This window comes from Diabrotica undecimpunctata, chromosome 6 (assembly GCF_040954645.1).
Source record: "Diabrotica undecimpunctata isolate CICGRU chromosome 6, icDiaUnde3, whole genome shotgun sequence".
Classification (NCBI taxonomy): Eukaryota; Metazoa; Arthropoda; class Insecta; order Coleoptera; family Chrysomelidae; genus Diabrotica; species Diabrotica undecimpunctata.
This window is the reverse complement of record NC_092808.1, coordinates 147,771,845-147,795,465: the sequence shown is the minus strand read 5'-3', so window position 1 is coordinate 147,795,465 and position 23,621 is coordinate 147,771,845. Positions and strand designations below refer to the sequence as shown.

Sequence of the window (23,621 nt, the reverse complement as noted above, 5' to 3'; positions counted from 1 at the left end):
ATGGCGGGGTTAGATTTACCATTTTGTCTCCTGAACATCCTCAAAATTAAAAAAAAAAAACCGTTTTTTATGTTTTCTCTCATGTTTTTAGCATATAAATTCAACTGCATGTTAAGAAATAACGATTTTTGATATGCTTTTTTGCTGTTTCTAATGGCGGGAGCAGATTTACCATTTTCAGACTAGAAAATGCTCAAAATACGACAAACCTCATTTTTTTGATATTTTTCCCATGTTTTTAGCACTTTACCTGAACTGCACGTGAACGAAGTACAATTTTTTATCTCTTTTTTTTAATAGCATGCTCATGTTTGCCGTTTTCAGACCGATACATACTCTAAATTCGAAAAAAAAAACTGCATTTTTCGGTGTTTTTTTTTATATTTTAAGCTATCCTTATGAAAATGTAACAACCATTTTTGTGCCCTCCCCCCCACTTTATGCGAATGGTGATTATTATTTAAATATTATCATTTATAGAATAAATTAATAAAATAATTATATTTAATATCATATTAGACTTTGTTTCAATTTTTATTAATAATAACAGTAATAAACATCGCTCAAATAAAGGGGGGGGGGGCGCGTCAAAAAAAATCGTTACAGTCTTTCGAATTTAGAGTATGGTTCAGTCTGAATACTGCTAAAAAATGTGAAAAAACATAAAAAAACGATTTGTCGTATTTTGAGCATGATCTGGTCTGAAAATTGTGAACCTTATCCCTCCGCTTAAAAATAGAATTAACGAAAGAATATATCAAAACTCATTATTTTTTGAGATGTAGTTGAGTTTATGTGCTAAAAATATGACGGAAACACCAAAAAGAGGGTTTTTCAAAATTTGAGGATGTTCCGGAGAGTAAATGGTAAATTTAACCCCGCCAGCCAAAAGAACGGGAAAAAATACACGAAAAAGAAGTGTTTAGAAGTTTGCCAAAAATGACCTACATAACCTAAAAATGTTTTGAAAAATTAAAATATTTTCCTGAGCCCAATTTTGGTTAAAAAAATCTGAAAAATGTCACGAGTGTTTTTGAGCATTAAAATATTTGGCCATGATTTTTTTTAGATTTTTAAAAGCAAAGGATCGCTCAAAAAAATTATTTATCGAAAAAACACACTTTTTGCCATACGGGACCCCTGGGAGATTACCTAGTGAGCTAAAAATTTGGCTAAATATGTACTTTCGAGTGCCCAATCCCAAATAAGAATTCATCCGAGTGCAGATTTGGCAATGATTTTTTTACTGAATTAATAAACTGAAATTCGTGTACCCTGGTATTAAAAATTATATTAATTGATGAAATATGATCGAAGACCAGAATCTTGATTTTTAAAGGCTCAATAAATAAAGTTGATTTGAAAAATTACTTCGTGGAGATTGTTACCAACATTCAATAGAAGATGGTACCATAAGAAGGAATAGCCATATGAAAATCTTTATACTCTATTGAAGGTAATATGGCTGACAACTATGTATGAAGATTATGAAATGGTGCAGGTAGTTTACCTCGGTCTGGACTGAAAGAGGGAGAAAGTGGGCGAAAACATTAATATATTATTAAATTATTATCATCTCTTATCATTGTGTGATATATACCAATACATAATAGTCAATAAAAGCCATTTTTATGATATATAAAATGCACATAATTTCTTGTGTCAATTATAATTTTTAACCATTAAGAATTCATTACAAACTTTTTATTTTTAAGAACAATTTTCTAAGAATTCTTTACAATGATCTGCTGGACGATCTTGCTCTATCAGTCACACCTTTAGAGTTCCTTTCTGTATAAAGTATATGTTAAGACAATTATGTGTTATAAAAATGGATGGAGAAATAAGTTTAAATTGTTATTGTCGAGTTTATCACCACTCCGGAAGGTTGTAAGATTAATGTAGACTAAAAGGCGTACCATGTATATGTAGACCAGTCTAATCTATGTCAATACATTTTTTTAAAAGTAAATAAGTCGGTGATTAGCCAATATGGCCTTGTTTGTGTTAATTGTTTGTGTCATGTTGTGTAACATTCTTCTGTTCTTGAATATTTGGTAACAATTCTTGTTTTTCTGAATCGAGCTCTACGTTTGACCTTTCGATTCTCTCCCTCTCTCTGTGGTCTTGATCAGAACTTTCTGGTTCTCAGGTTCCTAAGTCACCACATCACTTTACTAGTACACTGTTCTGTACACTACTGCTGCTCCTATTTGGAGGCGTTGGCTGGTTGACTTATCAGTTAGATTGATGGATGAAGTGGTCGGTGTTTTACTCTGATTAACAATAGGTTTCCGTGCTGAAGGTAACCGGGTGCCGCCGTATCTTTCAGACTTCTTCTATCAGCTCCATCAATACGCGAGCAAGCTGCCTTATTTTTCACAGCTTTAACGCATATTTAATCTTTCATGCATATTTCATTTTAATCAACAGTAAAAAAGATCCAACACTGTTTTTTCGATGTTCAAATCAACTCTAATACCAAGAAAGGTTATGGCTATACATGTTTGTTAACGGAAGTGAAGGATTTTCTCTTTCTAGGTGTTTTTCTCTCTGTTATTTTTTAATAGCTATATTATGGTTTAGTACAAATACAACACGGTTTATCCATAAAAGCATTTGTATAATACCTACCTATTCAGTTAAGAAAAATATTGGACTGATCTGTAATATAATGGTACAGATACAATAGAAAGTGTTACTAATATACTGAGCTTCAATCTAAAAAATCTTTGTCGATTATTCTGAATCCTGATTTAATAGATGCAGGAGTGGCAAATAATATTAAACTGATTTTTTAATTTTATATTATACAATTATCTTATTTTTAATCGTTAACATATTTTGTCAAATAATGGTTCTGTTGATTATTGGGTTATTTGCATTTAGAATATCTTTAAAAATATTTTGAATGTCATAATTCAACATTTTTTTTGAAATCTTGATAGTATATATTTTTAAACATGGTCTTATATACAGAGTGATTGATTAATGTGGTAAAGCTCAGCAGATCAGCTGTAATAATAGATAGCAATAAAAGTTAGTAACAAAAATTGTAGGCAATGTTGAGGTTCACATTGCAAAATTATTAAGAATATTACAGGGTGTTTGATAACATAGTGGCAGATCAAACTTGTTTTTGAGTGGAACACCCTGTATTTTATTTTATATCTGAAATCTTCTCTTCCCCATCACAACTATAAAGGTTTTATCATGTTATGCAGGATATTTACAAAGTTGTAACCAATTTTCTATGAAAATCGTAATAAGTTCAACTCCCTGTATAATTAAAAAGAAACAAAGATAATAAACTATCAGTTTTAGACAATTCAGTCATGGGCTACTTAAAATTCATAAAAAACTAGACACCTAATTACCTGAACTCCCTCAGGAGGCAGTGTTGCTGCTGGACAACTGCCCTGGTCATCCATCCGCTGATGAACTTCGTAGTGAAGATGGTAAAATTTTTGCCATGTTCTTATCAAACAAAACGACAGCTATGATTCACCCAATGGACCAGAATGTCATCCAGAACACAAAACTGCGTTATCGAAAAGCTTTACTCTCCAACATTCTTGCTGACGAGCAAAGTGGAACGAATCTGGTAGTAGCTTTGAAGAAAGTTAATCTCAAGGACGTCGTTTTTAATTTGGCAAATTGTTGGTCATCCATTTCACAACGTTTCTTTCAACTTTCTTGGAAATACTTCATCTCAAACTTAGTGGCTGTTGACTACTCTTCATCCAATGAAAAAGACATAATTTTAAGCCCCCTTGTCGCTCAGCTGGCTCAAGACAAGACGACAATAATTACTGAATCTGAGGTTCGAGAATGGACATCAAGTGGCTGTGACAAAGAAATTGACACCCAAGAAATGCTCACGGATGAAAAAATTGTAAGGGCCATTCAAAATGAAGAAACGAAAGAGGATAATGTCGCTGATGAACCATCTGCTTCAAAAACTTCTGCTGCTGAAGCTGTTAAAGCCTTGAACACGGCCATCAGTTGGGCAGAAGATAACCTCAACAGCATGATGATGATGCTGAGTCGTATAAGAGACAGAGCGTTTGATCAGCACGTCGAGACTGGAGTCCAGAAAAAAATTACAGATTTTTTTACTGCTCCCCATTGAAATTTATATAGATAATATGTACCTATTTATTAAATATATTGTATATATATATATATATATATATATATATATATATATATATATATATATATATTTGTATTAATATTTTATTAATATACATAAAGCATTTTCAGTCATTTTTATTGTGTTTTTGCAATTTTTCTTCTCCCAATAAAAAAGTTATAGGTAATCCGAACGATGCGATCATCCGAACAACCTGTTTCCTCGATTCCGTTCGGATTACCGCGACCGTAATGTAAAAATTGAAGTATGGTTATGGTACTTTTCAATAGTGGCATAAAATACAGAGTGTTCTATTTAAAATTACTGAGAAAATAATGTACTTGCGTTTTGACCCACCCTGTATTCGATATAAAGATAATTAGCAATATCAATCATTTTTGAAAATTTTGTCAATCAATAAAAAATATGGCAGCAATAGATCATTATTAATGTGCTTCTTTTTAATTATACAGGGAGTTAAACTTGTTACGATTTTCTTAGAAAATTGGTTATAACTTTGTAAATACCCTGTATAACATAACAAAACTTAATATTGTTTTGAGGAAGTGAAGAAGATTTCCAATATAAAATAGAATACAGGGTGTTCCATTAAAAAAAAAACATAAGTTTGGTCCGAAACAATGTTATCGAACACCCTATAACATTCTTACTAATTTTGTAATGTGAATCTCAACATTGCCTACAATTTTTGCTTCTAACTTTTATTGCTATCTATTATTAAAGCGGATCTATTGAGCTTTATCACACTAATCAATCACCCTGTATACAGTAAATATTCGTGTACCACAAGCTCTTGGCAAATACTATATCCCACATTCTCACAGAAGGAGAATATCGATTTTATAGCCTTATTTCCTCAGTGTAATGAAAAACTATTCAAACGCGGAATCCTTATTCTGGATTTTTGGATTCATGGTTCAAATATTTGCAAACTAATCGGTTTCTCCAATGACAACAAAGCAGTACATTCCCACTGGAGCAAAAGCTTTGAAAGATTTTGCTACTATATTAAAAAGATGATGACTTTTTAAGTTTGTTTGTGATTTAGACGGTTTTATTATCATTTATTGGTCTTCCAGGTTTGAATAGTGTCGTTTTTAAATTATTGTGTTTAGATTCAGCTATAATTAAAGTCTCCTATAATAACTTGTTAATTCCTAACAATTGTCATGGGTGACTTCAACGCCAAAGTTGGGGCTAGCAAAACATCATTTGCAGTTGGACAATTTGGAACCGGAACGAACGGGGAGATACTTTGGAGATTTTTGCGGAAGCAAATCAATTAGTAATAATGAACACCTGGTTTAAGCTACACCCAAGGAAATTGTATACCTGGAAATCTCTACAAGATTCTGTGGGAAGGATTGCTGTACATATGTCAAAACATACATAAATTCTGATCATGTACTAGTTGTAGGTAATTTCAAAGTAAGAATGAAGAAGGTTACAAGTAGTCGATGAAGAAGTATGATGTTAGAAAACTGAAAGATCCCAATGTTCGACTGAAGGTGAGTGAAAACCTCAATACAAAGGTGCTAAAATGCAGAAATGCAGGAACTATAGAGGAAAGTCTGACCATCATACAAGAAACAGTGAGAGAAATAAAAGAACAACATCTGAAGAAAGATACAGAGAAACGGAAATCTTGGATGACCGATGAAATACTTGAACTTATGGATCTGAGAAAAAAAACAAAGAAAATCTCCAGGATTATAAGAGAATACATACCATCGTCAGAAGAAAGATAAGAGAAGCCTAAGAGAAACAAAAAACAGAACAATGTCAAAAAATAGAGGAGTATCAGAATCGATATGATAACTTCAATGTCCATCGACAGGTGAAGGAAATAGCTGGAAAGTTCCGAAAACGCAACAGCAGAAAAATAACAGATGATGAAGGCAATCTTGCCATAACCAAAGAAGATAAAAAGAAAGTATAAAAAGAATACTTGGAAAAACTTTTCCATGACCTTAGAACAATACAAGAGCCCACCATTGAAGAAAATTTAGGTCCCGAAATCCTACCAGAAGAAATAACGGCAGCCGTCAGACAAATGAAGGATAGAAAGGCACCGGGACTTGATGAATTTTCTGCAGAACTGCTGACCTCTGTATCCACAATAATTGCTACTCCACGTCTATGCTGGTTGTACCGGTTTCTGTTGACAGGTATCCTGAGTTAGGCCACCATGTTTCGCTTACACCTAATGGTGTAAGAATGTTATGCATTTTACCAGGTTAATACATGCTTTTGACGGTCCACGTACCTATTTTTGCTTTTGATAATTTTACTTGGTCTTGTTTCGATGTTTGACAAGGGGTTTCGCCGGTTAACGACCTGGGAATCCTTGTCTGGTCCTCCCCTGCCGGATCTAAGGCTCCTATTCCCATGATCAGTTTCTTTTCTTCTTTTAGTTTTCATTGCCATGATGATTGTACTAAAGATATCCAATTGGATCTTTATGAAGTACTACTGCTAGATTTCTTTATTTGCCCATTCTATTTCACTATCAAATATTTCGGTTTGGTCATTTGATCTTCTGTTCTTTTCTTGAACTAAATAAATCTAGTAAAATCGTTAAAGACAATCTTAAATGGCCATTGTGCAGCCGGTGGATCGGGTCGTTGACCATTGTCGTGTTCTTTTGTAGTCTCAGTTGGTGCGCTAAGAAGTATTGTTCGTGTCTATTTTCGAGATACCTTTGGATTTTTACCGCTTTTATGGAATTTAAGTAGGAATTTTTGTAAATAATGTAAAGAAGAATATCAGACATCTTCAAAGTGTAAGTATGTGAAAGTACAATTTTGGACAATTTAAGTTATTTACGAAATACAATAAACAGCATAAATAATTATTCTTTATATCGTCTATGGCCACTCTTGCATCTAAAATAGCTTTACGAATATATTTTATTCTTAGATAATAACTTAAAAACAACCCCAAACTTTTCATATACCACGTTAATGAAAGACCAATAATTTGCTTCTCCTAGTTGGACCAACTATGTATCCTACAGTACGCTACCTACTTATAAAGCTTTTCATACTTTTCGTAATCCTATCGTATAAAGGTAAAGTTAATCAATCAGACACGTCGGGTTTTACAAGTGTGGAGCAGGTTTTGAATTTGATTTGTAAAAACACCTACCCACTGTAACCTACAATTGTAAAACTGTAATATAAGAATATAAGTATATAATTAATATATTAATAAGTAGTTATAGTTAAGGTATAACAACTGTTTCTATTAATAATGCACTAAAAACTGAGAAATGCTTGTTTACAATCTAGAACAAAATTAATTTGTGCAAAATTTTAGTAAAAATAATTTTTTCGAGAACTGTAAAATATAAAATTGCGCAAGGAAAATGTGAAAATACTGAAAGTGCGAAAAAATCAAACAGCGGTAGTCAACGGTTGAGTTACTTCAAACCTAGAGTAACCCAAGCAACCAAGAAGGTCGATATCTAGGCATATATTGCTTTATTCAAAAGCTCTTTTTCGCTATTAACGAAAAAAAAAAATTGTTTACTATGTATCTGCGAAGAGTATAAATTATATAGTATTTGCGACGAGAAGAATTTACGAGGAGAAGGTGCTAATAGGGGACCCCATTTTGTTTTTCCAAATATTTTGTTTCTCTCACAGAAATGTGGGCCCACAAGAAAAATTACACCCAAATGTTTTATTCAACCAAAAACAAAAACATAACAGAAATAAATTGAAACTATTTGCAAAAATCGCAAAGGTAGGTGTCTTTCGAAGCTTCCGAACATAGTTCATGTGCCCACAAATTACACATAAGGTATATAATCCAAAGCTCTCTATTTCTGTCTGCTTGATTCGATTTCAAGACGACCAAGATGCAGAGTGCATATTGTGCCTACAACATCTTGGTCGTCTATTGTGTTTTGCCCAACTTTCTCAAGGTCAACATTATCGTCAGCCCGGAAAAACTGTTCAGATGCTGCGGAACTGTAGCAGGATTTTTTTGTTTGGAGTTTTATCGAGAGAATCTTGTAAGTCAGTTTTGTAGGGAGAAGAGGTAATTCCTTTTGATTTAGAAACTTTTCGTCCACAAATGGCTGTTTTTTTAAGATTGGTATAGGAGATATTGCAAAAGATGACACAAATCTTGGAGGAGTCTCCCTGGTGCATGACGTCGATGGTTCTATGGACTCCTTGTCAATGAATTTGGAGCAAGTAGGTTGTGGTTCCATCAGTAGGTTCATTTTGTAGAGAACCAAAAGATGCACGTCTGGAGAAAGGGTTCTTTTTTCCATTTATTTGTTCTTGTTTTAAGGATCTTTCCAATTTGACATTTAATAGGATCTTAGCTCGGATTAATATGTGGTCGCTTCCCATTGAAAATTTGAGATCTATGAGATCTACAATGCTGGGGCTTATGCTGATAATTTCAACTATATTCTGTGTGTGCTTTCTATGTATAATAAATCCTATTCCACCATTTGAAGTGTCTTCTTCACTTCTAAAATGAAATACGTGTCCTCATTTAAGAGTAGTTTGGGCTTCTCCTCTCCGTTCTTAATTTGCTGAGGCCGATGATGTCCCCTTTTATTCTTTTCAGTTCTTCCTCCAGTTCCATCATCTTCTGGTCTGATATAAGAGTTCTAACATTATATGAAGTAATATGCATTTGTCGCTCTTTGTAGTATCCTGATTTTTTCTGGGGATTCTTAGCACCCTCTGCTCCAAACCTGTTCCAACCGCTACCTTGGTTGAGGATGTTGGAGTTGCCTGAGACTAAGGGTCGTTGAGTAGTATCGTCTTTCATGGAAAATAACTTTTAGGGTTTTAAGCCATTAAAATGCCACGCTTGGCTAGTGCGTGTTGGCGAGTTTTATTTGAAATTGGTGGGAGGAAAGGGTGGTGGTGGGAATGCTTTGGGTTTGGACATGGTTTACCCTGGGATTGGAGGCTGGAGAAATCTATGAGCTCGCGTGGGCAGGTGTGATATTCCTGAAGTAGATCTATCCAATGCCGCAGGGAAGAATCCACCCGCTACTCATCGCATTATAATAACCATCATTAAATGTTCGTTCTCCAAATTGGGCTGGAGATAAATTTCGAGAAAACCAAAATGATGACCAATATGGTTCCCAGCGAAGAGATACAGATCAATAACAACAAGGTAGAATTAATCGATAAATACACATACTTGGGTCATGAAATTAGAATAACCAGAGACAACCAAACCTGCGAGCTAAATAGACGAATCACGTTGGGATGGGCGGCATATGGAAGGATGAGAGACATTTTTAACACAAATACCCCATTTCACCTGAAAAGGAAGTATTTAACCAATTCATCTTACCAGTCTTGACCTACGGAGCAGAGACCCTAACTTTAACGAAAGCTACTGAGGGTAACACAAAGGCGAATGGAGAGATCAATGCTGGGCCTGACCTTGAAAGATCGCGTAAGAAATGAGGAGATACGCCGACGAACTGGCGTAGACGATATTATACTGTGGATCAATAAACAAAAGTGGATGTGGGCTGGACATGTTGCTAAAATGGAAGACGGAAGATGGACGAAGAGATTATTGGAGTGGAGACCAAGAGCCGACAAGCGAAAGTCGAGGCAGACCACCCACCCGATGGATCGACGACCTAAGGAGAATAGAAACAAACTGGATTGCAGCAGCTAGAGATAGAGAGAACTGGAGACGTTTAGAGGAGGCCTATATCCAATGTGAAAATGGGACTGGATGATGAAATGTTCGTTGCCTAATGTACTATTATCATCACATTATAAAACACCTGAAAACATAAGTTTTTATTACATTTTTTATAGAAACAGTTTATGCTATATATGTAATATTGTAAAATAATCTGAATAACAAACTTTGGAAGTGCACACGGAAACAACTACTACATTTATGTATATATAACTTCTATATGTTGGCTTAACAATCTTTTCTCACACAACTTATTCTCAATTATGTATGTTTATTATTTATTTTTGCTATGTTCCTGCTCCTACTTAGCTGACAATATGTACGCTTTTTCACTCGTTCTCTATATAACCCTATTTTATTGTATTCTTTTTCTTGGTGTGCCTATCCGTGATGAATGTTGGGGGTCATTATAGCAATCTTTATCTTGTCTGGAGGGTAGTGGATAGAAGAATCAATGATAGTGTTCTGCTTTCCCCTGGTTTAGTAGATTTTTCGGTTCGTTTGACACGTTTACTATTTCATTGCCCATGAAGTCATTTACAATTTTTTCTGAAAGATAATGATTGTAGCGATAATATTTTTTATTATATAATTAGCATTTTGATCTAACAATCCAATGGTTACATTTTTTTTTAAATGCAAGAATATATATTTTTTCTACAGTATATCATAATGATAAGTTTGTTTTTCAGAGTATAGAGCAGTATATATGTGTATTATAAATTTTGTAGTTGGGAGTATATACCTACGGCTAAAACATGGACAATTTTCTTGTTAAGTTGTTAACGGTAATAAAACTGTAATTGTTCAGTTCTACTGATGTTTATATTGAATGTGTTAAGTATTCGTAGTGATCATTACTTTACGATAATGCGTAACATTAATTGAGCTATTTTCATTGTTATTAATGTGTACAAAACTTCTTTGACTGAAAGTTTGGATAGAAATAGTGACAGAATTGTTAAAGTTTTACATGTTATACAGTAGTTCTTTATTGAACAATAAATTATTTTGCTTTTGTTCCTGTAACTAGTTTTTATTTTTCTTCCTATATAATCCATTACAGAGTTCCTTTAACAAAATAAAAATAATTAAAACGTTAAATATAGGATTTTGACGACCGCAATGTCAAGGAGATGATGGCAATTTCATAAATAATAATAAATAGAACAGAAACATCGAGAACGGAAAAAAATAATATTAGAAAATTAAAATGACACTTCTTGGCTAATGGAAAAACGCTATCAGGTCATGAAAGTGATGAAAACATTACGAATAAAGTGTAAAAGTAAAAACTTGACTTGAGAAATGACAGTACAAAGAGCTAAAAGAAGAATTCAAATAAGTATTTTCCTTAGACAAGGAAAGAGAGGGAACGCGTAATCGTATGGAATTGACTGAAGCCTAAACCGGCTCCAGAAAGGTTGCCAGGTCATATTTCTTTAGTAGATTGAGAATAATGGTGGTACAAGTACATGGTGGTTGCGAAGAACCCAAGACCAAGGGTTAGACAAAACGTAACAATCAATGAATACAACTTTGAAGTCGTCTGATAATTCAAGTACCTGGAAGCGATGATAACATCTGAAAATAAATATGAAAAGGACGTGGCAGCCAGGATCATTGCAGAAAACAGGGCATATTACTCATTAATGACCGTACTTAAATAAAAAATACTCTCAATACCATTAAAAATAAGAGTGTACAAGACAATAATTCGTCCCACAATAACGTATGGAAGTGAGACATGGACTCTGAACCAACGGGAAACGACAAAATTACTGGTACCGGAAAGAAAGATACTGCGGATTATCTATGGGCCTTGCAGAGAAGAGACAACAGGAGAAGAAGACACAATGATGAACTCCAGACAGTATATGGAGATGAAAACATAGTACGCTACATCAAAGCAAACCGAATAAGATGGGCGGGGCACGTACTAAGATCGATTGAGGCAAGACTCCTGAACGCCACATTATGGGAAAGGCCTGATGGCAGAAGGTCAGTTGGTCGCCTAAGAAAGAGATGGAAGGACGCAGTAGCCAGTGATATACGCAAAATGGGAATACAGCAATGGGAAATAGCTGCTCAGGACCGACAACAGTGAAGGAAAATAGTAAACGCGGCCAAGACTCACATAAAGTTGTAGAGCCAAATGATGATGATGATGATTGAAAATTCTTAAAACTAAAACACTTAAACAATGCAACTGTTGGTTCGCCTTAGGCATGGATGTTAAATCTTAGAATGCTTGTTTCTGAAAATACACTTTTAGCAGATAGGCACTTCTTCTAGCTACCGCTTCAATTGCAGATCAGTAAACTTTTTCAGAGCAAGGACCGTTATACTGATATCCAACCTCAGATGAAGAAGGAGTCCCAAAAAGAAGTATATTGCCATCAAGAAAGAAAAGGGAAAACAACTCCTTATGATATCATTTGTCTATTTTCTTTACCTTTATCTTGACAAGGAATTCAAGAAACAAGGTTCTCAGACCTCGGCAGATTTTAAGTCTTCAGAGACTCAAAGTAGCCTGGCCTGATACTATGAAACTACTTATTTAGAACTTAGAAAATTAGGGTATTTATATGAGACTTCATTCTTAGAAAGATTTTTGGGGCCGTAAATGAAAATGGGCTATGGCGTCGAAGATACAACTTTGAACTGTATCAGTTATACACCGATCCAGATATTGTGAAATTCGTTAAAGTGCAGAGACTTAGATGGGCTGGACACATTGCTAGGATGTCAGATCACGAATACACGAAGAGATTAACATTTTCAAAACCAGAGGGCACAAGAAGCAGAGGACGACCACGAATGAGATGGATTGATGATGTGGAAGAAGACCTACAGATTCTAGGGGTTAGAAGATGGAGGGAAGTTGCCAGGAATCGACAGGAGTGGCGACTTCTTTGTGAGCAGGCCAAGATCCACAACGGATTGTCGAGCCACTTATGATGATGATATGAGACTTCAAAGATACTAAAGTGATAAGTAGATTAAATGTGAATGGAATTGGTACTAATAATAAAAAAAGTTGATAGGTAATGCCATTTTTCAAAATAATAAAAGCTCATTCTACTATTCATTTAACAATCATCCTCATATTAATGCCTGATTTATTTAAAACGACTAATTAAATAGAACGATAAAGAATATAGCAACCTTGAGTATTTAACGCACATTGCATGAACAGGACATATGTTCCCGGAGACATTTCGGAGCAGATTTTAATATACTGGAATAGGATAATATTGCCGAATTCTACCAAAACTGTACTGACGGCCCAGAAATTATGAAATGAGAGGTAGAACATGCTATAAATAGTGCTAAAATTAGAAAAGCTTGTGGTCCAGATGGTACACCAACTGAGTTGCTGAAACTAATACAGGATGGTAACAAAAAGTAGTAGTAAGACTTTTTAATTCAATATAACACCGAAGTGATTCCCACAGATTGGCTCAAATCCATCTTTGTCGCAATACCTAAAAAACACAATGCGAGAAAATGCTCAGAATATCGATTAATCAGCCTAATGAGCCACACTCTTCAAATTTTCCTAAGAATACCTCACAACAGAATTAGACGCAAATGCGAAGATCTCGAAGATACCCAATTTGGTAGTAGAAATGCTATGGGAACCAGGGAGGCACTTTTTGCGCTTAACATCCTATTACAAAAATTCCGTGACTAAAGAAAAGATGCATTTGAATGTTTAGTGGACTGTGATTAAGTGTTATGTTTGGTCTGTACTTTTATATAGTGCAGAAGTGTGGACGCTAGAAGTATCGATCATGAACAAAATTGAAGCATTGGAAATGTGGTTTCATAGACGATTGCTGAAGATACCTTGGGCAGCAAGGAAAACTAATGAAGAAGTACTAAGGAACGTCAACAAAGATAGAGAACTGCTAAAGACCGTTAAACATCGAAAAATGTCTTATCTGGGACATATAGTAAGAGGAAGTCGATATAAAATATTACAACTGATCTTTAAAGGCAAAATAGAGGGCCGTAGAGGTGTAGGAAGGAAACGGGTTTCTTTGTTGAGGAACATTCATGAATGGACTCGGATATCAAATACGGGACAATTATTCCATATTGCAGAAGATCGAGAAGCCTTCGCAATGATGATCGCCAACGGCGGATAATTCTGATATGACACGCGAAGAAGACGAAGAAGGAATATAATAATATAAATATATCTACAAAAAATTATATTACAATATGTAATTCTTATACATATGCTTAAACTTAAATCTTATTTAATATTACACTAATGTTTGCACTTGTATAGTGCACTAGAAATAAAATTACTACGTTTAATTGAACACAAACAGGTGATTTACGGGCCTTTGTTGTTGCCCCTACTAGCCATATAGGTTTGATAGTTTTGAGCAGCGTAGTTATTGCAGAACTCGCAGTAGCCTGGAGGACCTTGTGCGCCAGGAGCTCCTCTTAGTCCTGGAGGACCTAAGTATCAAATTAATGTATTAGTTATATTATTTAAAAAAATAAGTCACATCAGAAGATGATATAAACATTGTCGAAAGAAGTTTTTTGAAAATTGTTAAAATGTCAGTTTGGCAAATATCAAATAGAAAAAATAATACTAATTGTATCTAGAATTATTGTGTTCATTGTGTATAAATATGTTAAATAAGTGAACAACATAGTGATAATGCAGATGGTATTGCCCAGGACGGTTCAGGAAATGTCCAGTAGTATTTATATTCAACTTTCAAAAATATTCATCAATGTAAACTTTAAAATCAATAAAAAGTTGCTATAGGTACTCTATTATTGTACTTCAGTCGCCAGAGGCGAAAATGCCAATGAACCGCTAAAAATCATACGAACAAGCGGAATTTTGCCGAGAGTGTCCATTTTGGGAACTTAAAGAATATGCAAAAAAGTTTACCACTCCTACTCCCCGACTTCTCCCTAAAACTCTCCCTCGTATGCGGAGAAAAACGGAAAAAATCGATTTACCAAGAATCTGTACGCTAAGGTAGTGGCTCCCATTGCTGACAGTACCTCAATAACCGACACCAGAATTTATTATTGATGTACTAAGACTATTTGAAACAGTACAGTCTGTAGTATTGGGGTCTTTGCTTCCTTGGGTAATAGTTTGAATATGTTGGCATCAATGCGCCGATAAAATAAATTTTAAGGTTGGTGACATTGACTAGTTTTATAAGTGACGTAAAAGTACATGTTTTGCCGAAATAACTAAGAAAAAACGCTAAGAAAATAGTTTATATAAATTGGGTGTGTGACGTTAATGTGTATTTAAGGGGTAAGTCTTTTAGTGTAGATCCTTTGAACAGTAATATAAATATACGTATTTGTTGTTAAAATTGCCTGGTTAATAAAGTAAGGTTAGATAGGGTGTGTCACGGTGTCAGTTACTGGTAAAAGATCAGAGCGAGTATCCAGTAAGTGACAGTAGTGTCAACTATCGGGTTTCAGATGTTTTTATACTTTGAATAAATATTTAAGTAGGAAGCACGTAAATAATCCTGTAAATGCAAACAAAATTTTATACTTTTATATTATACCAATAGCTGACATCCATGTCTGGTATTGGTTACTAACATATGTCAGCTACTGGGTCCAAATAACAATTGTTTAATAATTTAGATTTTCTTTGTATTTCAGTTGACAATGCCGAAGGAATATTTTATTGAGACATTACCTCAAGTCCTGGCAGATATTGACAATGGAATAACTGTTGCCACAACAAGCAAAAAATATGGGATCCCAAGAACTACATTAAAATATTAAAAAAGTGGTAAATACCCTAGAGAATGCAGAAAGGGACCTGCTACAAATTTAACCCCTGATGAAGAAAATCTGTTGGTCAATTGGTTGTTTTATATTTCTGATCATGTCAATGATCTGTCATCTGTCAATGAAGAAAATTTACGCCGCTGGTTTGGGGATATTAAATCGTACCTTAAGGAGAACAATTATTACCACATTTTTAACGATCCTAAACGAGTATTCAGTGCTGATGAGTCGGCTTTTTATATGAATCCTAAAGGAAGCCGAGTTCTTACACGCAAGGGAGATTCCACTGTCTACAGCCATCTACCAAATGATGAGAAAGAGTGCCTTACTGTTCTTATGACAGCAAACGCAGCAGGAAACATTGCCCCAGGCATGGTGATATTTGCTTATGAAAGGATTTCACCGGGTATATCTGCTTCTATGTCAAAATGTTTTGCAATTGGTAAAAGTGAAAGTGGATGGATGACCGCGGAAACTTTCTATAAGTATGTAACCACCCCTTTTTTCCCTGGGCTGTGGAAAATAAAATTGAGTTTCTAATTATATTTTTCGTTGATGGACATTCTAGTCTCTTGACTTTGCCTCTTAGTGATTTCTGTACTGAAAGAAAAATTATTCTTATTGCATTACATCCTAATTCGACACATATTACGCAGCCGATGGATGTAACAGTTTTTAGATCCCTAAAAAATTGCTGGAGAAATGAAATAAACAATTGGTTGATGAAATTCGAAGCATTTCGATTACTAAGGGCGTCTGCACTGAGAATGGAATTAAAAATAAACGCACAGAAAACCAAGTATATGTATTGTATTAGATCAGGCAACCAAATACCTAGACTATTAATTGATGATCTGGAACTGGAAGGTGTGGACACCTTCGCCTACCTGGGCTCGCTGCTGACCAAAGACAACAATGTCAGCGAAGAAATTAAAAGAAGAATAGTGCTTGCCAATAAGTGCTATTATAGCTTGAGTAAACAGATGGCCCCAAAACTACCCAGAAAAATTAAAGTTACCTTATATACAACACTAATAAGGCCAGTTTTAAAATAAGGGTCAGAAACGTGGCCACTTACACAGAACGACTAAGAATTGCCTAAACGTTTCAAGAGAAAAATTCTAAGGAAAATATATGGAGGAGTCCAAGAACAGGGTTTGTGACGTAGGCGCTACAACTTTGAGTTATACAGAAGTTTTGGGGAACCTGACGTTGTAAAATGTATTAAATTAGCACGCCTTCGATGGATGGGATATGTAATTAGGCGAGATGAAGATGCAGCGATCAGAAAAATTTTCGACCGAAGAGGACCAGTGGGAAGACGAGCCAGACGAAGACCAAAACTTAGGTATCAAGATAACATAGAGGATGATCTAAAATCGATCGAAGTTAAAGCATGGAGAATTGTTGCCAGAGACAGGAGCGAATGGAAGATTGTTCTGAAGAACGCTTTGGCTCATAACGAGCTATAATGCCACTGATGATGATGAGAAGAAAATAAGGCGTTTGTTAGTATTATGGTAAACAGCAACTTTAATTCGTGGAAATGGCCAAATAAAGAGGATGCAATATGGTATGATCATACTGATATTGTGGAGAAGATCAACGAACCAGCAAGTTTAAATAATCGTTATTTTCCATACACAAACGGCATCTCCTGTAGTTAATTTGGCTGTTCACGTGGTGAATAGACAACTATTTCACGAAAGAAAACGCAACGAAAAGATCTGAATGATCACCAACCACTTGAAAACATATATATTGTGTAGATTTTGAGTTGAGTTGAGTAAAATAGAGTAAAATAGAATAGAATACAATAAAATAGAATAAAATGAATTAGAATAGAATGGTATAAAAAAACTTTATTTCTTTAAAATCTAAAAATCATCATTTCTTGTGAATACTAGCAAGTACGATTCCCTTTTGTAATAACTCCAATATTGTACAAAACCCCTCTACCCACCCATTGCTTCTATATTTAAATAAAACTAAAACGTCGTTGAGCAGAGGTGTGTATGAACAGTTTTTCACTGTATAGAGTTTTACTATATACGGTGTCGACTGCATAATATGTATTGCACCTACCTTGTCTTCCAGTTTTTCCTCTCTCCCCCATTGGTCCTGGAACCCCAACTCCAGGAACTCCAACCGGACCTACAATTGCATCTTGTAAATATAACAATTCAAACAAATGTGAATGTTTATTACCTTGTATACCCCTTGGACCAATGGGTCCTTGCACTCCGACTCCTTCAGATCCTTTGTCTCCCTTTTCGCCTCGTTCTCCCGTGAGACCAATCGAACCAGGTGGTCCTGAGGGACCTGGAAGTCCCATGAAACCCATTTCTCCTTGTAGTCCAGGAGGACCAGGATCACCTATTTATGCAAATTAATATTAGTTGTTGTTTTGTGAACTGTTAAATATTTTGTGTAGTTAAATGAAGATAATGTTCTGATATTTTGTTAATATTAAAAAATATGATTATATAAATTCCAAGAAATTATTGGCAAAGAAGTCCGTAATAAATATAGCTTGCAATGATTTCAAAATTAGAAAATAACTGATAGAGAACAAGAATCATTAAATAAAGACTAAATCTAGAAAAGTAGAAGAACTAGCTGACCCTTTTGAAGCTTGCAATGGGATAAGACAGGGAGATTCCCTGAGTCCTCTCTTGTTCAACCTGATTATGGATGGAATATTAAAAAATACAAGAACTAAAAAAGGATACCAAATGGGAGAAAAACAACTTATGCAGACGACGCAATACTACTCTCTCAAAGTGAAGATGATTTCCAACGTATGCTGCACCAATTTAATATAACCACCAGAAAATTTAACATGTTAATTTCCCCAAAAAAGACAAAATGCATGGTTGTAACAGCAAATTTACTAAGATGTAAATTGGAGCTGGAAGGTCAGATAATAGAACAAGTGGTGGAGTTTAAATATCTAGGCATCACATTATCCAGCTACGAAAAGCTCGAAACTGAAGTGGAACATCAAGTAATAGAGCAAATAGAACCGAAGGTTGCCTGAATGAAACAATATGGAGAATTAAACATATTGCGAAAAATGAATGGCAGAATTTATGACTAACAAATGATGTTAGAAACAGCAGAGATGAAAACACGGAAAAATTGGGCAGAGCTAGAAGTAAAGATGTATAACATGGATATGCAAGGTGAAGAACATTACGGACTGGGTAAGAAATAGAAGAGTAGAATAGAACGATCATATAAGCCGAATGAAAACAAATAGCGTAGTAAAGACAGCAAGAGACAGTTTTTTAATAGGAAGACGATCAGTAAGAAGACTACGAAAACGATGGAATGAGAACTTATTGGAGGCACATTGAAAACAGACAGTCATGTCTAAATGAAAAGGAGAGAAGACCTAAAAATTAGTGGCTTCCAAAAGGACTTAAAGTTAGGAGAGAACATTTGCTAGAAATCTCGAAAATCCATTACTGCAATACATATGTTAAAGTCAGGGAGACAAAATCCTAGACATTGTGAATTTATCAGAAAACTAATGAGGAAGAATTCACTTTGTAGTAAACTAATGCTGTGCGCAGCATACAGCACGGTTACAATAATGTTTAAATTATTACAGTCTCACCAGTACTGATGTAGATCAGATTGTAGTCCAATAAAATATCATTCTTGGACCATTTCAACGAAAGAGAAAATGTTGAAAACAAAAAACATGCATAAAGAATTTGTTATAAAATGAATGAAAATTCTAACCTGGGATTCCAGGGGCTCCTGATTTTCCTACAAATCCACGTTTCAAAATACCTCTCGGGCCAGGTGCTCCCCTTAATCCCAAAATTAGTTCTTTGTATCTCTCTACATGCGGAAAAAATTAGTAAATTATGTAATTATATCGACGATGAAATTGTTAGTTCATGATCAAAATTACCCACAAATCATCAACAGTTTTATTTAGATTACTTCAGTCAAATAACACATTTGTTATGTTTAATAAAATGGCTAATTTTATACTAATTTATACCGGAACTCAAACCCAAGATGACTTGTTCTGCTCTTCTATCTGCCTCTTACAATTTGCCAGTTATTTCAACAATTGTTCAAATTGATTATTTTTTCTACCTATATTATCTAGATATTTCCAATATCTTCCCTGTCAATATATTTGAGGTGCGTTCCTGCGACGACTTTATTGGAAAATAGTTCATTCATTTACATGAAATCAACTTTAAATTAAGAATACGGGTTTTTGTCAAGTGTTCTTAATATATAAAATAGTTTGTTGTTTAGTGTTTCCATATTTAAAAAACCTTGTTTCCTATTTGGTCTATTATTTCTTATTGTGCCTATTCTTTCGAAGGTTGTCGATTCAAATGACAATTATATCTTTGGAAACTGCTCCACCAAAAATATCTGCGAATAAGCCATCTCCTGAGGACTTTCAGTAATGAGTTCTGGTGTTTTTCTACTGATCCTTTGCCAAGTTCTCTATTTCCTTATCTATTTGTATCCTATACTCTCTCGCATCGGTTTCAATGTGCCGATTATCATTAATTCGTTCTTGTTTCATATGTTTATCCTTCTTTATCCTTTTTTATGTATTGTCGACATACCGTATATTTAATTTCCCATTTACAGAAATTCCAACGTCACATGCAATTACATCGACGTCTTTTATATGTTTGCTTCTTATCTCAAGTTTGTCATGTTTTAGTTTATGATTAACTGCTGTTTATAAAATATTTGCTATTGCTGAAAAAAATGCTATAAAAAATGATAAAAAGAATATTGATGTATAATAATAGAATCGTTAATCTATATTTGAATTGTTGATGCTTTGTTGGGTATAAATTGTTGTTCTTTGTAAGATACCTGGTGGCCCTTGAACACCTGGTGGGCCTGGTCTACCGGGTCTGGATTCACCTGGTGGACCCGGAGGACCTACTAATGTAGCGGTCAACTCGGCAAGTTGATCTGATATTAGATATAAAATTCAATTAAAACTCCAATTGGTTAAAAAATTTGAAGATTTAATAAAAAAATAATAACAATAAATAATAATTTTTTTGCACTACTGTACAAATAAATTGTGTAGTTTGTCTATTGACAAATGACAAAATGTCAGGTTTTTTTACATTATCCACTAGGGGATCAACTAAGCAGTAACTACCTTTATTTGAGAAGAAAATATGGTTAATGAACACTCACTGGTTTCGTCATCTATATATGATTATGTAAAATATTGTACAGATATTGTACACTAGGTTTTAGATTATTTAGAACTTTTTCATAAAACTATAAATAAAAATGTTTCCCATATGGTGAGGCTTAATTGGACACTTAAATCAACTTTACCTTGAGAATACCCGTCAGAAAAAATCATAGCATGTGATCCGTCTTTAAAAAAAAACACATCCAATGGCGACAATTAAATTCTCCTGTTAGTGCTTCCATGGTAAATCATGAGAAAAACAAAACAGGAAAAATACCTCATGATACTATCCCGACATGGTAAGTATTTGGTTTTACATTTAGTTTACTCCCAATAAACACCCAACTTATATTTTATATGTTTGTTATTTAAAAAACATAAATGATGTATCCTCGATATGTTATTGAATTATGTAATGTAAACAGCAAGGAAATAAAGAAGGAAAAAATTAAGAGGTAATTAGCCTAGTAAAGAGTAATAATTATTCAAGTAATTATTATATATTCCATATTAATAAAGAATAAATTCGACACAGTTTTACCTATACATTTCAAATTAAAAACAAAACAATTGACCCAGTTTAACACAAGCCTGAATGTTTAAAAAATTAAGACACTTAGACCTTGTTGGAAATTAATACATCGTACGAATTGTTAAACAAGTGAGAAGAATTGAGCTGACTAAGTAGTTTTACATAGCGTGATCCAGTTTAACACATGGAATACGTGACAAAAAGAATCTAAGGTAGGAGTTGGCGATACATAAAAAAACAAACAGAAGTTGGTCAAACAGACAGTAAGAGCGCGGCGCCGAGAGTGGCCCGACGCCAGGGGGTTAGTGGGAAGTGGTCACGCTAGACGCTCCACGCCATAGTGTGGAGATCGGACGATACGCAGACAGTGGACGCGTTATTTAACTCGACGGGATAGTGTGACGTATAAGTGTCGGCAACTGGAGATTCGAAGGTTCGCAATCTCAAATCCCTGTAGACTGGCGTATTCCCTAGCTAGAGCCTAGATACGCGGAGGTAACTAAGATCTGTATACTAACCCAAGGTATATCTAATGATACGGAATTGTCCGACCTTTAATTCCTTGCTTGTCTTTTCTCGTCTCCCTTCGCGCCTGATCGAACATTTTGGTCATAACTGATATTTTGTAGTGTACAGTCTAGTTAATACATTGTAAACTCGAAATTTGTTTTTATTATTCCCAGCCGTTACAGGTCGAGACTAGAAGAGATACACATTTCGCTTATGCAGTGCTCCGGCTTCTAACGTAAGCCCATAGCCTCTCACTCTTTGCAGGACCTGAGACCGAGAAGTCCTTATTCCCTTCCCTTCCTGAAGATTTTCCTTCCCTCTTGTAAATCCGCGAGGGCGAAACCAGTCAGTCCAGACTAGTGGAGCCAGTAAGCCTTGGCCCGCTCGCAGGGATAAGTATCTCCACAAAAAAAATTGTAGAGGCCTTGATAAGGACATTGAGACAGACGTCTTCTACAATGGTGACAGCCTTATCAGAGTGGAGACATTTCATTTGAGGGGTTTAGTCGATTCATCTACAGCTTCAATCCTAAATTATCACGCTTAAACCCCCCCAATATTATTAAAATTACTAATGGTGGTATTTTCTTTTTATTAACTTCCTCTTTTCTAACCTTCCTTCTATCCTTCTACTAACCACCGAGCATTGCCGGTATAAGCAATCCCCCGTTTATTGGCCAACAGCTTCGGGTGGAAGAGCTAGTATAAATGGTAGGGCACCCCTTTGTCCTGGAGTTGGGAAACTGGCTTCAAAGGCGGAGGAATCGTGGAAGCGGTCAACGGCATAGAGATGAGGAAGAAAGATTGGGACAAGACACCTCATTAAAGATCAGGACTGGATAAGTCCTAGTAGAATCAAATGGCTATGCATGCAGCGAAATTAAATTCCGGAGTAAGCTCCTCAATCGGATCTCCGGAAGGAGCAGTTACAAGTATAACCAAAAGATTAAAATGCAAAGAAGACATCAGAATAGGCACACGGAACGTAAAAACATGACACAGGAAGGTAAAATCCATAATATAATACAAGAACTGGCACACATGAAATTAAATATTCTGGGAATAAGCGAAATGCGTTGGCCAGGTTCAGAAATCGCAAATATCGGGGAACACCACGTTTACTATTATGGAACAGAAAACGGCAAACATGAATTAGGTGTCGGCATTATATTGACAAAAAAAGTGGCAAAATCTGTTGACAACTTTATCCCAATCTCAGCAAGAGTGATGCTCATACAACTAAAAGCAAGACCAATCGATATCAATATAATTCAAGTGTATGCACCTACACAAGAAGGAACAGAAGAAGAGATAGAATGACTATACCATAGTATTAATCAAGTCGTGAAAAGGTTGAAAAAGCAAGACCTAACAATTGTCATGGGTGACTTCAACGCCAAATTTGGGGCCAGCTAAACATCTACAGTTGGGCCATTTGGTCTAAAAATCCTATGGACCTTTGGAAAAAGGACCATAGGATGAAGAAGGATATCCTGGCTTTGGCTTGCTAACCTAAGAGGATGATATAGAAAGACCTCAACACAGCTATTCCGTCTAGCAAACAACAAAGTCATCATAGCCAGAATGACCGCCAACGTTCGGAACGGATAGACACCCTAAAAAGAACTTCCTTTTTAATATGAGTAACCAGATCCTTCATCTGCGACGTATACGCATGTCTGGTTGATTACGAGACAGCGTTTGATCGAGTACAGAAG

The 23,621-nt window shown here is 35.1% G+C and overlaps 1 protein-coding gene across 3 annotated transcripts in view; it reads right to left on the bottom strand.

Moving 5' to 3' along the window:
* Nucleotides 1-14,083: 14,083 nt before the first annotated feature.
* Nucleotides 14,084-23,621, bottom strand: part of LOC140444078 (uncharacterized) — a 95,543-nt gene continuing 86,005 nt past the window's right edge. For 2 of the 3 annotated variants that reach the window (XM_072535712.1, XM_072535714.1), the window contains exons 19-22: nucleotides 20,522-20,623; nucleotides 17,864-18,031; nucleotides 17,741-17,809; nucleotides 14,086-14,332 (exon numbers count right to left, since the gene is read on the bottom strand). In XM_072535712.1, coding sequence (XP_072391813.1) covers nucleotides 14,205-14,332; nucleotides 17,741-17,809; nucleotides 17,864-18,031; nucleotides 20,522-20,623 — 467 coding nt within the window. In that variant the 3' untranslated portion in view covers nucleotides 14,086-14,204. Of the gene's footprint in view, nucleotides 14,333-17,740; nucleotides 17,810-17,863; nucleotides 18,032-19,405; nucleotides 19,508-20,521; nucleotides 20,624-23,621 lie in introns of all 3 variants that reach the window. The other variant, XM_072535713.1, reaches the window with a different exon arrangement.